The sequence below is a fragment of the Vulpes vulpes genome, chromosome 1, assembly GCF_048418805.1.
Source record: "Vulpes vulpes isolate BD-2025 chromosome 1, VulVul3, whole genome shotgun sequence".
Classification (NCBI taxonomy): Eukaryota; Metazoa; Chordata; class Mammalia; order Carnivora; family Canidae; genus Vulpes; species Vulpes vulpes.
The window spans coordinates 15,811,509-15,824,538 of NC_132780.1; the positions used below are offsets into that span (position 1 = coordinate 15,811,509).

At 52.4% G+C, this 13,030-nt stretch overlaps 1 protein-coding gene across 6 annotated transcripts; it reads left to right on the forward strand.

Annotated features, from left to right (window-relative positions):
• Positions 1-3,925: 3,925 nt before the first annotated feature.
• On the forward strand, positions 3,926-12,749 carry FCGRT (Fc gamma receptor and transporter). 6 transcript variants are annotated; one of them, XM_026014004.2, is made up of 7 exons: positions 3,926-4,040; positions 5,263-5,346; positions 6,200-6,451; positions 6,539-6,814; positions 11,160-11,429; positions 12,036-12,152; positions 12,429-12,749. In XM_026014004.2, the coding sequence occupies exons 2-7, from the start codon at positions 5,277-5,279 to the stop codon at positions 12,506-12,508; spliced, it is 1,065 nt and encodes a 354-aa protein (XP_025869789.1). In that variant the 5' UTR covers positions 3,926-4,040; positions 5,263-5,276; the 3' UTR covers positions 12,509-12,749. The 6 variants fall into 6 exon arrangements, with proteins under 6 accessions (XP_025869789.1, XP_072613365.1, XP_072613339.1 ...); XM_072757238.1 differs by having other exon boundaries at positions 3,946-4,040; positions 6,197-6,451; XM_072757264.1 differs by lacking the exon at positions 12,036-12,152.
• The last annotated feature ends 281 nt before the right edge of the window (positions 12,750-13,030 follow it).

Below are 13,030 nucleotides of genomic sequence, written 5' to 3' on the forward strand. Positions count from 1 at the left end.
AAAATTAATTAAAAAAAAAAAAGGAGGGAGGTGGGAAGGTCAGAGTCAGAAGGAGATATGAGGATGGATGGATGGATGGATGGCTGCATACACACACAGAGGTCAGAAAGGAGAGAAGATGCTGGCTTTGAGGCTGGAAGAAGGGGCCTGGAGCTGGAGAGCACAGGCAGCTTCTAGAAGCTGGAAAAAGCATGGAAACAGATTCTCTCCTCAAGCCTCAAGAAAGAACCAGCGCCGTGGACCATGTTAGATGCTTGACTTCCAGAACCAGATAAAAAATTTGTGTCATTTTAAGCTTCCAAGTTTGTGGTTATTCAGTACAGCAGCAGTAGGAAACCAGTGTGGTGATCGGGGCTGCAGTGGGTGGTCCCCAAAGCAGCAACCTGGACACTTGGAGAAAAGCCTGTGTTACATGGGTGACACTCTGATGGTTCTTGGGCACACAGACTAGCACCTTGGAATGTTGTGTGGGACCCTAAAGACTTCATGGTAGAGCTAGGAAACATTCTAAAAGGACCCTGGCAGGACTCTGAGAATTTAGAGGGGGACACCCTGTGGTCCTTCTGATGACTGTCAAAGCCACATGAGTACCCATTGTAGCAGGATCCAGAGGACTTCCTGAGGACTCAGGGGAGAGCATGTAGGTCCTGGGGACATTTTATCTGGAACCAAAAGCCTTTTTTGTGGGATCCAGTGCATATTAGAATAGGGTCCTGAGAAGTGTGGCAGTGACCATTGATAGGACATTGTAGCAGGACCTAGAACACCCAGAGGTGACAGAGAAACAGAGTAGGGTAGAGAAGGAGCTGAAGGACAGCTGGGCAAGATGTGAACATAATGAACAAGCCCCTGGGACAGTGCCCTAGAGTCCCAGGAGCACCATGGCAGAAAGCCAAAGTGTTGTCCCCAGAGCTCTAGTGGCATTATTTAGGGTCTTGGGCTATAGAGAAGAATCCGGGGGTAGGGAGGGGGGTGGACCATCTTAACCAGTCGAGTAGGACCCAGGGGGCCTACAGGAGAGACACTGCCATTTCACAAGACCTCAGGGCCCCTTTATACTGGGTCCCCGGTATCTGGAAGGTGGTTGCCTCCTGGGCGAGGGAGCAAAAGTCTAACTGGTGAGGGGACATGGGAAGGGCCTGATAGCAAGTCCCTGAGAAATGCAGGAGGTTGGTTGCTGGCAGGAATGTTGTAGCAGAAGGGCCTGGGGCTGAGGCCCCTCTGTGGCAATCCAGGAGTAGTCACGGCAGGGGGAGGGCTTAGGACTGGTTTAGCAGGATCCCAGGAGTGTGGTAGCTGACTGAGAGAGAAAGAGAGAGAGAGAGAGATTAGCAGAAGCTGTTGAAGACGTTATTGCCAGGCCTCAGGATTCTATCAGGGGACCCAAGGAGTATGGGGGTGGGAATATGAGTTATCAGAGACCCAGGACCAAGTAGGGGCCTCTGGTGACAGTCTTGCAGGACACCAGGGAAGCTAGTTATTGTAGCACAGCTGTGAGCTGTGTGATAGGGTCCTAGGGGTGAGGCAGCAGGGTGCTGGGCACCACCATGGGAACTGGAGACCACCTTCATAGTCCAACAGGCCTCAGAGTGGGACTATGGGGGCATTAGGATAGGGCTCAGGGAGCATTTATTTTTATTTTTATTTTATTTATTTATTTATTTATTTATTTATTTATTTATTTATTTATTTATTTAAATATTTATTTAAAGATTTATTTATTTATTCATTCAGAGAGAGAGAGAGAGAGGCAGAGACACAGGCAGAGGGAGAAGCAGGCCCCATGCAGGAAGCCCGATGCGAGACTTGATCCCGGGTTTCCAGGATCACACCCCAGGCTGCAGGCAGCACTAAACCTCTGCACCACCAGGGCTGCCCTCAGGGAGCATTTAGATGAGTCCTGGGGCATCTTATAGTAGGGCAGAGCAACGACCCCCGGGGGATGGAGTACAAGCTCCAAGGAAAAGTAAAGCAGGGTCCTGAAGAGGACACTGTCACAAGACATTGGACATTTTATTCCCAGATCCAAGGAACGTCACAATAGTGTCCTGAGGATTTTGTTTTAAAAAAATTTGTTTTAAGATTTTATTTATTTATTTGAGAGAGAGACAGAGATAGCAGGAGTGGGCTTCCTGCTGAGTGGGGAGATCTATGTGGGGCTCGATCCCAGGACCCTGGGATGGCAGACGCTCAATTGGCTGAGCCACTTGAGTGACCCAGTCCTAAGGACTTTAGAATGAGAGTCTCCGGGGCTGATGGAATGGTCCCATAGAGACATAGCCAGATCCCTAGGGACACAGAAGGGACAGCTGGGTATGTCCCAGGTGGGTTCCTCAGAGTATTTTAGGACAGAACCAAGGGTGTTAGAAGAGGACTCATGGGACTTAAGAGCAGGATCCTCCAGCATCATTAGAGACAGGCCCTCAGGGCTGCCTGGGTGGCTCAGCGGTTTAGCGCAGCCTTCAGCCCAGGGCCTGATCCTGGGGTCCCGGGCCCACATCAGGCTCCCTGCATGGAGCCTGCTTCTCCCTCTGCCTGTGTCTCAGCCTCTCTCTCTCTGTCTTTCATGAATAAATAAAATCTTAAAAAAAAAAAAAAAAGAGAGAGAGAGACAGGCCCTCAGGATGGATCTCAGTGAATATTCTATTTTTTTAAAGATTTTATTTATTTATTTATTTATTTATTTATTTATTTATTTATTTATTCATGAGAGACACAAGAGAGAGGCAGAGGCATAGGCAGAGGAAGAAGCAGGGTCTATGCAGGGAGCCCGACGTGGGACTCGATCCAGGGACCCCAGGATCACACCCTGAGCCGAAGGCAGATGCTCAACCACTGCACCACCTAGGCGTCCCTTCAGTGGATATTCTAGCAGGACCAGGGAGAGAAAGGAAAACAAATACAGTTTCCTCACTAAGTTGAACACAGATTTACCATGTGTGACGGTTACTTTCAGGTGTCTACTTGGCGGGGTGGGGCCCCAGACCCCAAATGGTGGGTCAAACGTCACTCGGGATATTTCCATGAGGGTGGGCTGGGATGAGATTTACACTGAAATCAGTGGGCTTGGGGTAGAGCACGCTGCCCTCCAGAGTGTGGGTGGGCTACGGCCCAGCAGCTGGAGGCCTGACCAGAAGAAAAAAAACAACTGACCTCCGCTCAAGGGAGAAGGAGCTCTACCAGCAGATCGCCTTGGGACTCCATCTGCAAGAGCAGCTCCCCCAGATTCTCTGGCTTGCTGCTCTGGGACTTGACCTGCAACACTTTACCTAGTTCCCAGCTGGCCAGCCACCCCTATCAAATTTTAGGCTCGCTAGGCCTAAATCACGTGAGTGGATTGCTTAAAATAAGTCTCCTTTCTATATATGAATATAAGGGCGGTGCACAACATTCCAGCATAATGGAGGCATTGTAGCCACAGTGTGGGCTGGGGGGGACTCGAGGGGGCCTCTAAGCCTGAGAGCAATATATCCTGGGACCGTGTTATTAAGGCCATATCAGAAGATACTAAAGAAGTAGAAGGGACACACTTAGGGAACGGGTCCCAAGGAGGAAATTTAGAGGTGTCTGGAGAACTTTCCCTGTAGCAAGGGCTGGTGAAGGGGTGCGGGGTGGGGAACGTTGTATAATGAGGTAAAGCAGGGGACCCACTGAAACCTTCAAAGTTTGGACTCCCATAGTGTTGGGCTCTCAACTTTGTCATGAATTCGCTGGGTGGCTGACACCCTCAAAATCGGAAAACAGGGAGCAACAGAGAAAGAGACAAAAAAAAAAAAAAAAAAAAGAAAAGAAAAGAAAAAAAGAAAAAGCCAAAAAGAAAAGAAAAGAAAAGAAACAAAGAAAAAAGTTTCAAGACCCAGTGTGAAACAAATACTCCAGGAGGCTGGGCGCTGGGCCTGGGGTGTGCCCTGCAGCTGGGGGGCGGGGTTGGATATTCCCGAAGTCAGGGAGCAGTCTCCGGACAGGATGTGAGAGAGGAACTGGGGTCTCCAGTCACGGGAGCCAGCTAGGGCTGCAGGAGGGAAGGGAACTTCGCTGTGGTGAGCAGAGCTGGGCCCCAGCCGAGGGAGGACGGGCAGGGTTCTGGGCTTCTGGGTCTGAGGGAGGAGAGGTCTGGGGTCCTACACGCTGGGTCTGAGGGAGGAGGGGGCCCGGCCGGGGCTCTCAGATCTGAGGGGGTGGGGGCAGGATTCTCTGCTCTTGGGAGGAGAGACTAAGGGCCTGGACTCCTGGGTCTGAGGGAGGAGGAGGCTGTGGGCTCCCACTTCTGGTCTTGAGGCAGGAGGGGGCTGAGGGCTTGGACTCTTGGGTCTGAGGGAGGAAGAGGCTGGGGACCTGGACTCCTGGGTCTGAGAGTGAGGCTGGAAGCCCTGAACTCCTGGGTCTGGGGAAGGAGGGAGCTGGGGGTTCCCACTTCTGGTCTTGAGGAAGGAGGGGGCTGGGGGCTTGGACTCTTGGGTCTGAGGGAGGAGGGGGCCAGGGCTCTTGGATCTGAGGGTTTGGGGGCGGGATTCTCGGCTCTGAGGGAGAAGACACTAGGGACCTGGACTCCTGGGTCTGAGGGAGGAGGGGCTGGAGGCCCTGGACTCTTGGGTCTGGGGAAGGAGAGGGCTGGGGGTTCCCACTTCTGGTCTTGAGGGAGGAGGGGGCTGGAGGCTTGGACGCTTGGGTCTGAGGGAGGAGGGGCCTGGGGGCCTGGACTCCTGGGTCTGAGGGAGGAGGGGCCTGGGGGCCTGGACTCCTGGCTCTGGGGAAGGAGAGGACTGGGGCCCGGACCCCTGGGTCTCAAAAAGGATGGGGCTGGGGGTCCACGACTCCAGGGTCTGAGGGAGGAGCGCTGGAGGTCCGGATCCCTGAGTCTGAGAGAGGAGGCGGCTGGGGGCAGGACCTCTGGGTCTGAGGGAGGAGGGGGCTGGAGGTGAGGATTCCCGGGTTTGAGGTTGCAGGGGGCTGGGGGCAGGGACTCCCGGGTCTGAGGGAGGAGGGGCTGGGGGCAGGGACTCCCGGGTCTGAGGGAGGAGGAAGAGACGGGGCGGAGCTCGGAGACAGGACTCTCAGCCTATCCAGGCTCTGTAATTAATTAACCCAAAAGGACCAAATGAAGGGGTGAAAGTTCGCGGAGGAGGAGGCAGGGAGGCCAGCCTGAGTCCCGGAGCCCCGGGGCCCCCAGGCGGGCGCGCGTGCTGGCCGAGCCCCTCGGGCGCTGCGGGAGGAGGGGGCGGGGCGGGGGTCGGAGCACTCACGCGCCCCCTCCCGCCCCAGGTCTCCCGCTCAGGATGGGGGTCCCTCGGCCTCGGTCCTGGGGGCTCGGTTTCCTGCTTTTCCTGCTGCCGACCCTGCGCGCAGGTGAGGGGCCCGCGGCGGGCGGCGGGGAGGGAGGCGCCGGCGGCCGGGAAGGGGCGAGGGAAGCGAAATCGGAGGGTTCACTGTGGGCGGGCACGACGCCTTCCCGGAGCGTCGCTCTGTCGCTCTTCTTCCTCCCTCGGTGGCCGTGTCTGCGGGCCACCTGTTCGCTTCTGTCCGGGGGACTGTCACCCCCCCCCCCCCCCCCCCCCCCCCGTCTGTCCTCCTCTCTCTGGGTCTGTCCCCACTTCTGGGTCTTGTCTTTTCTTTTCTTGTCTTGTCTTGTCTTTTTTCTTTTCTTTCTTTCTTTCTTTCTTTCTTTCTTTCTTTCTTTCTTTCTTTCTTTCTTCTTTCTTTTTTTTTATTTTTTTATTTTTATTTATTTTTATTTATTTTTATTTATTTATGATAGAGAGAGAGAGAGAGAGAGGGAGGGGCAGAGACACAGGCAGAGGGAGAAGCAGGCTCCATGCACTGGGAGCCCGATGTGGGATTCGACCCCGGGTCTCCAGGATCGCGCTCTGGGCCGAAGGCAGGCGCCAAACCGCTGCGCCACCCAGGGATCCCCTCTTCTTTCTTTTTTATTTATTCATGCGAGACACACACACACACACACACACAGAGACAGAGACAGGCAGAAGGAGAAGCAGGCTCCCTGCAGGAAGCCCGATGCGGGACTCTATTCCAGGACTCTGGGATCAAGGCCTGAGCCAGAGGCAGATGTTCAGCCACTGAGCCACACATGTGCCCCAAGGAGTCTGTCCTTTCTCCCTGGGGTTGAGTCTTTCCTCTTTCAGGGCATCTGTCCTGCTCCCAGCCTAGGCCCCCGCCCTCTTCACCTGTCTTCCTCCAGCAGACAGCCATCTCTCCCTCCTGTACCACCTCACCGCTGTGTCCGCTCCTCCTCCTGGGACTCCTGCCTTCTGGGCCTCCGGCTGGCTGGGTCCCCAGCAATATCTGAGCTACAATAACCTGCGGGCCCAGGCCGAGCCGTACGGAGCTTGGGTCTGGGAAAACCAGGTGTCCTGGTATTGGGAGAAAGAGACCACGGACCTGAGGACCAAGGAGGGGCTCTTCCTGGAAGCTCTCAAAGCCTTGGGGGATGGAGGTAAGATCCCCTGACCCCTGGGTCTGAGCAGGGAGGGCACGGGGCTGCTGCTCCTGGGCCCTGCTTACCTGTATGTGGGCACCCCAGGACCCTACACCCTGCAGGGCCTGCTGGGCTGCGAGTTGGGCCCCGACAACACCTCAGTGCCCGTGGCCAAGTTTGCGCTGAACGGCGAGGATTTCATGACTTTCGACCCCAAGCTGGGCACCTGGAATGGGGACTGGCCCGAGACCGAGATGGTCAGTAAGAGGTGGATGCAGCAGGCTGGGGCAGTCAGCAAGGAGAGGACCTTCCTGCTCTACTCCTGCCCCCAGCGGCTGCTGGGCCATCTGGAGAGGGGCCGTGGAAACCTGGAGTGGAAGGGTGAGCAACCTTCAGAAGATTCCCTGATCCCCAGGGAGCTTTCCATCCCCACACCCCCACTATAGGCCTCACCTTCTTCCCCCAGCCTCTTCCCCGGGCTCCTGGCCCCCACTCCTCCCCAACATGTCCCCAGAGCTGCCCCCACTCCCCTCCCACACACAGCCCTCCCCTGGCTCTTAGAGACCTCTGGACATAGCTCACGTTCCTTGTTCTGGGCCTGGAGGCCCCGAGTACCAGTGGCCTCTGGCCCTTTCCTCTGCCTGCTTCACTCGGCCTGACGGACTCACCCAGCATTTGCTGAACCATACTGGCGCTCCCATTTCTCTACCTCTGCCATCCTCCATCAGTTCCTCTGGTGTCACAGCCAGGGAGATTTTCTTTGACCTTCCTCCACATGTCAGGTTCTTTTCCTCCTTAGGGCTTTTGCACCTGCTGTGCCCTCTGCTTGCAGTTCTCTTCCTTGGGATCCTGGCATGACTGGGTCCTTCTCATGCTTTAGGTTTGACCTAGGATGTCAGACCTAGGTCAGTGTCTTCAGCAGGGTCCTCCTTGATCACCCTGGCTACAGTGCGTCCCCATACCACCCCCATTACTGTCTCCCATGCCATTGCTTTGTCCATTCATTCACTATGGTGTCATTGTTTTTTTCTTTTTTATTGAGCTGTAACTCACCTATCTAAAATACATGGCTCAGTTAAGTTTAATGGAGGCCCATAAACCTGCGTGTCAAGATCTAGAACATTTCCAGCACCCCACAAGACTTCCTTGTGTCCCATTCCATACTTCCCAAGGTTAACAAGTGACCTGATTTTTATCACCATGCCATTGCCCAATTTTGAACTTCAGATGACTGTGAGCGTGTGCTGCTTTGTATATTGTAGTGTAGGCACCAGATTAGTTTTAGTAGGTAGTGCTAGAGGCTTTTCTCAAAGGGGTTGAACCCATTTCATAATCCCACCAGCTGTGTAGGAGAACTCCAGCTGCTCCACAGACTTGCCAGAATTTGATATTGTCTGCCTTGAATTTTTTTTTAAGATTTTATTTAGGGGATCCCTGGGTGGCTCAGTGGTCTGTCTCTCTCTCTGTGTCTATCATAATAAATAAATAAATAAATAAATCTTTAAAAAAACATAAAGATTTTATTTATTTTTTCATGAGAGACACAGAGAGGCAGAGACATAGGCAGAGGGAGAAAGCAGGCTCCATGCAGGGAGGCTGATGTGGGACTCGATCCTGGGTCCCCAGGATCATGCCCTGGGCCCAAGGCAGGCACCAAACCGCTGAACCACCCAGATGTCCCTGCCTGCCTTCATTTTAACCATTCTGACGGGTGTGTGCTGGTATCTTACTGTGATGCATTTTTCATTTCTCTGATGATAAGTGAGAATTGGGTCGGGATTTCAGGGTCATAGGATTGAGCCCAGCGTCAGGCTCCATGCTCAGCCTGAGATATTCTCTCTCCCTCTCTCTCTATGCCCCTCCCCTCCCACTCTTTATCTTTCTCTCTCAAATAAATATATATATTTTTAAAGATTTTTATTTATTTATTCATGAGAGACACGCACAGAGGCAGAGACACAGGCAGAGGGAGAAGCAGGCTCCATGCAGGGAGTCTGATATGGGACTCGATCCTGGGACTCCAGGATCACACCCTGGGTGGAAGGCAGGTGCTAAACCGCTGAACCACCCCAGGATTCCTCTCAAATAAATAAATCTTTTTTTTTTTTTTTTTTTTTTTTTTTTTTTTTTTTTTTTTTATGATAGTCACACACAGAGAGAGAGAGAGAGAGGCAGAGACACAGGCAGAGGGAGAAGCAGGCTCCATGCACCGGGAGCCCGACGTGGGACTCGATCCCGGGTCTCCAGGATCGCGCCCTGGGCCAAAGACAGGCGCTAAACCGCTGCACCACCCAGGGATCCCTCAAATAAATAAATCTTAAAAAAATATATATCAGAGGGGCACCTGGGTGGTGCAGCCAATTAGGTGTCTGACTCTAGGTTTTGACTTTTTGACTTAGTTCATGATCTCAGGGTTGTGGGACTGAGCCCTGTGTCAGGCTCTCAGCTCAGCATGGAGTCTGCTTGAGTTTCTCTCTCTCCCTCTGCCCCTTCCGCTCAGGCTTCAGCTCTCTCTGAAATGAATAAATAAATCTTAAAAAAAAAAAATCAGGGGATCCCTGGGTGGCGCAGCGGTTTGGCGCCTGCCTTTGGCCCAGGGCGCGATCCTGGGGATCCAGGATCGAGTTCCACATCGGGCTCCTGGTGTATGGAGCCTGCTTCTCCCTCTGCCTGTGTCTCTGCCTCTCTCTCACTGTGTGCCTATCATAAATAAATAAAATTTAAAAAAAATTAAAAAAAATCAGATAAATGAGTTGATGACTAGTGATGGTCAGTACATTTACATATTATTGGCCAGTTGAACATTCACTCTTTTGGAGTGATTGAGTGATTTGCCCATTTTAAAAATGTATTTATTTATTTATTTTTAAATATTTTATTTATTTATTCATAGAGACATGGGGGGGGGGGGGCAGAGGCACAGGCAGAAGGAGAAGCACGCTCCATGCAGAGAGCCTGACGTGGGACTCTATCCAGTGTCCCCAGGCTCAAACCTCGGGCTGCAGGCAGCGCTAAACCGCTGCACCACCAGGGCTGCCCGTGCCTATTTTTTTTTAAAGATTTATTTATTCATTCATGATAGACATAGAGAGAGAGAGAGAGGCAGAGACACAGGCAGAGGGAGAAGCAGGCTCCATGCCGGGAGCCCGAAGCGGGACTCGATCCCGGGACTCCAGGATCGCGCCCTGGGCCAAAGGCAGGCGCCAAACCGCTGAGCCACCCAGGGATCTCCTGATTTGCCCATTTTTAAGCTGCATTTTAAAAAACATATATTTTAATTTTTTATTCATGAGAGACACACACACACAGGCAGAGACACAGGCAGAGGCAGAAGCAGGCTCTATGCAGGGAGCCCGATGTGGGACTCGATCCCCAGCCTCCAGGGTCACACCCTGAGCCGAAGGCAGACTCTCAACTGCTAAGCCACCCAGGCATCCCTGAACAAAAGTTCTTAATTTTAATGAACATCAATTCATCCATATTTTATGTATAGCTCTTGTGTGTGTGCTCTTTAGGAAATCTTTCCTCTTTCAAAGCTATGAAGGGATTCTTTTATGTCTTCTAGAAGCTTGGTTGATAAGTAGCTTTCGTATATAACTGTGTGATCCATCTTGAGTTAATTGTATGTAATGGTGTGAGGTAAGGGTTCAATGTTCATTTGTCCTTCATGGATCTCCAGTTGATGCAGCATCATTTCTTGCAAGACCACCATCCTCTCTCCTCCACTGGAGATCCGAAGTAGATGGATCCCACATTCCGCCCCCCCAAATTAGATGTAGATCTGCTCTTTGTTGTTGTTGTGTTTTTTTTTAAGGTTTTATTTATTTGACAGAAAGAGAGCACAAGCAGGAGGTGTGGCAGGCAGAGGGAAAGAGAGAAGCAGGCTCTATGCTAAGCAGGGAGACCATTGTGGGGTTCGATCCCAGGACCTAGAGATTATGACCTGACCTGAAGGCAGACACTTAACTGCTTGAGCCACCCAGGTGCCCCAGTTTTGCTTTTTTTTTTTTTAATTTTTAAATTTTTTCCCGCCCCCCCCCCAAAAAAATTTTTTTTTAAAGAATTCACAATGAATGATGTCACCTGGACCTGGATTTTTACTTGCTGAAAAGTTTAAAATCATGGATTAAAATTGTTAAATCACTATAGGACTACTCCAATTTTTTATTTCTTGTGTCAGTTTTGGAAGGCTGCATGTCCCAGGCATTTGTCCAGTTCATTTAAATTTCAGATGCGCTGCTATATTTTTCATACTATCTGCCTACCGTCTTTTAACAACAATAGGGTCTTATTTTACCTCCTCACAACACTTTCACAGCCTATTTCTTTTTTATTTATTTGGACACTGATAGCGGTCTCTCTCCCCTTGTTAGAACCCGGGCTCCTTGAAGACAGGGACTTCTGTCTGTCTTGTTCACTGCTGTGTGCCTAGAAGGGTGTCTGGCACGTGGTTACTGATTCCCCGTATATGTCTGCTGTAGGAAGGAATGGGTGAGAGGTGGATACCGTCACTGTAGATTGGTGGGGTCTCTATCCCCTTAGGTCAGTCCCTTTACATTTCCTACTATATTCTGCAGGCTCAGCACAGTGCAGGGCACATGGTGGGACCTACTGGGTATAGTGGAAGGAATGGAGGCTTCTGTATGTCCATATCTGGCCTTCATTAGATCTGGCCCTAGGGGTTCATGGGCTTGGGGCTCAGGTCTGTCTGCCTGTTTGTCTGCAGAGCCACCCTCCATGCGCCTGAAGGCCCGACCCGGCAGCCCTGGCTTTTCTGTGCTCACCTGCAGTGCCTTCTCCTTCTACCCACCGGAGCTACAACTACGATTCCTCCGGAATGGCCTGGCAGCTGGCTCTGGTGAAGGGGACTTTGGCCCCAATGGCGACGGCTCCTTCCATGCCTGGTCTTCATTGACAGTCAAAAGTGGCGACGAGCACCACTACCGCTGCCTGGTGCAGCATGCAGGGCTGCCACAGCCCCTCACTGTGGAGCTGGGTGAGGTCCCGCTGAGTGATGACATCCCCTGTTTCTGGTTGCCTTTCATCCTTCTTGGGTCTGACCACTTTCCACCCCACTGCTGCTGGTCCTCCTTGAGTCTGCCTGCCTTCCATCCTGCTGCTGCCAGCCTCACTGAGTCTGACCAACCATTAACTGCCGAAAGTCCTCCCTAAATTCCACCACTTTCCCTGCTGCTGCTGCTGCTGCTGCTACTATTCTGATCATTTGTTGTCTGCTGCTGCCGGTTGTCACTAAGACTGACCACTGAATGGCTCAGCTAGCCAGTCTCTTGCGATCTGACCTACTGCTCTGTGCCCGCCCTTCCTCTCTGGAGTCAGAATACCTTGCACCCTGCTGCTACAGGTCCCTTGGCTAGTGTGACTGAGACTCATCTTACTGTGGCTGGTTCTTCTAAGCAACATGGGAGCATTCTGCACAGACCCAGAACATCTGCTGATGGGCTTTCCCTCTGCCCCCACATTCCCCAGAACCTGATCTTGGGAATCTCTGAGGCTGGGAGGGACTGACCACCCCCAGTCTCCTGCCCTGACTCAGATGGGCTGGGCAGTCCCTTCAGCATCTCACATCATTCTCTGGCTGCAGAATCACCAGCCAAATCCTCGGTGCCAGTGGTTGGAATCGTCATTGGCTTCTTGCTGCTCACGGCAGTGGCTGTGGGAGGAGCTCTGCTGTGGAGGAGGATGAGAAGGGGGCTGCCAGGTGCGGAGCAGGAAGAGGGAAAGAACTGGAAACCTGCAAAGAGAGAGAGACAAAGACCTGGGGGTGGGCAGCACATCCAGACCAGAAAAGGACAGAGATGCAGAGAGGTGGGGGACTGGAGGGATGAAACAGAGACTCAGAGGGGGACAGAAGCCTTGGAGTAGGACAGAGACGGGGAAAGACAGGCCCTCTCATGGAGACACGTGTGGGGGAGAGGCAGTCAGGAACCCAGAGGACTTCAGGTTCTGATGACCCACCCCCTTCCTCTTTCCTCAGCCCCTTGGATGTCTCTCCGTGGGGATGATGTAGGGGCCCTCCTGCCCACTCCTGGCGTGCCCAAGGATGCTGACTCTTAGGATATAAATGCATTCTCAGCAGCTGCCTGATGATCATCCCCTATCCTGGCTACTATCAGCTAATGTAGTCAGGCTCCTTTCATGCTGTGAGACCTCCTGGAATCCTGGTATTTCTGAGCCTCCGGAAAGAGTCCTGGGCCCAATGACCTTCTGGATTTCTCCTATGGTCTGCCTCAGTTTCCCCTCCTGATGATCATGGCTCTTTTCCACCTCCACATATAAACACGAGTTTGGGCCCAAATTATTGTGTTCTTATCATTTCAACTTTTAGGCAGGGGGCAGTAGGACAACAAGTCGGGGGAAGGAATAGCTAAATCCTGAGCTTCAGATCTCTCCAGAGGCTAACATATTGCCGTCTGGGAATATGCCAGTTTTATATACCAAGTCCCGTCTTTTTCATTCGTAAGCTTCACAGATATTTACCGAATGCCTACACTGTGCCACGCATTTTGAGGAATTCCTGGCTGGAGTCTGAACTGACTCCTTGGGTGGAGCGGAAGAGAAGCACTGTTCCCTTGAGGG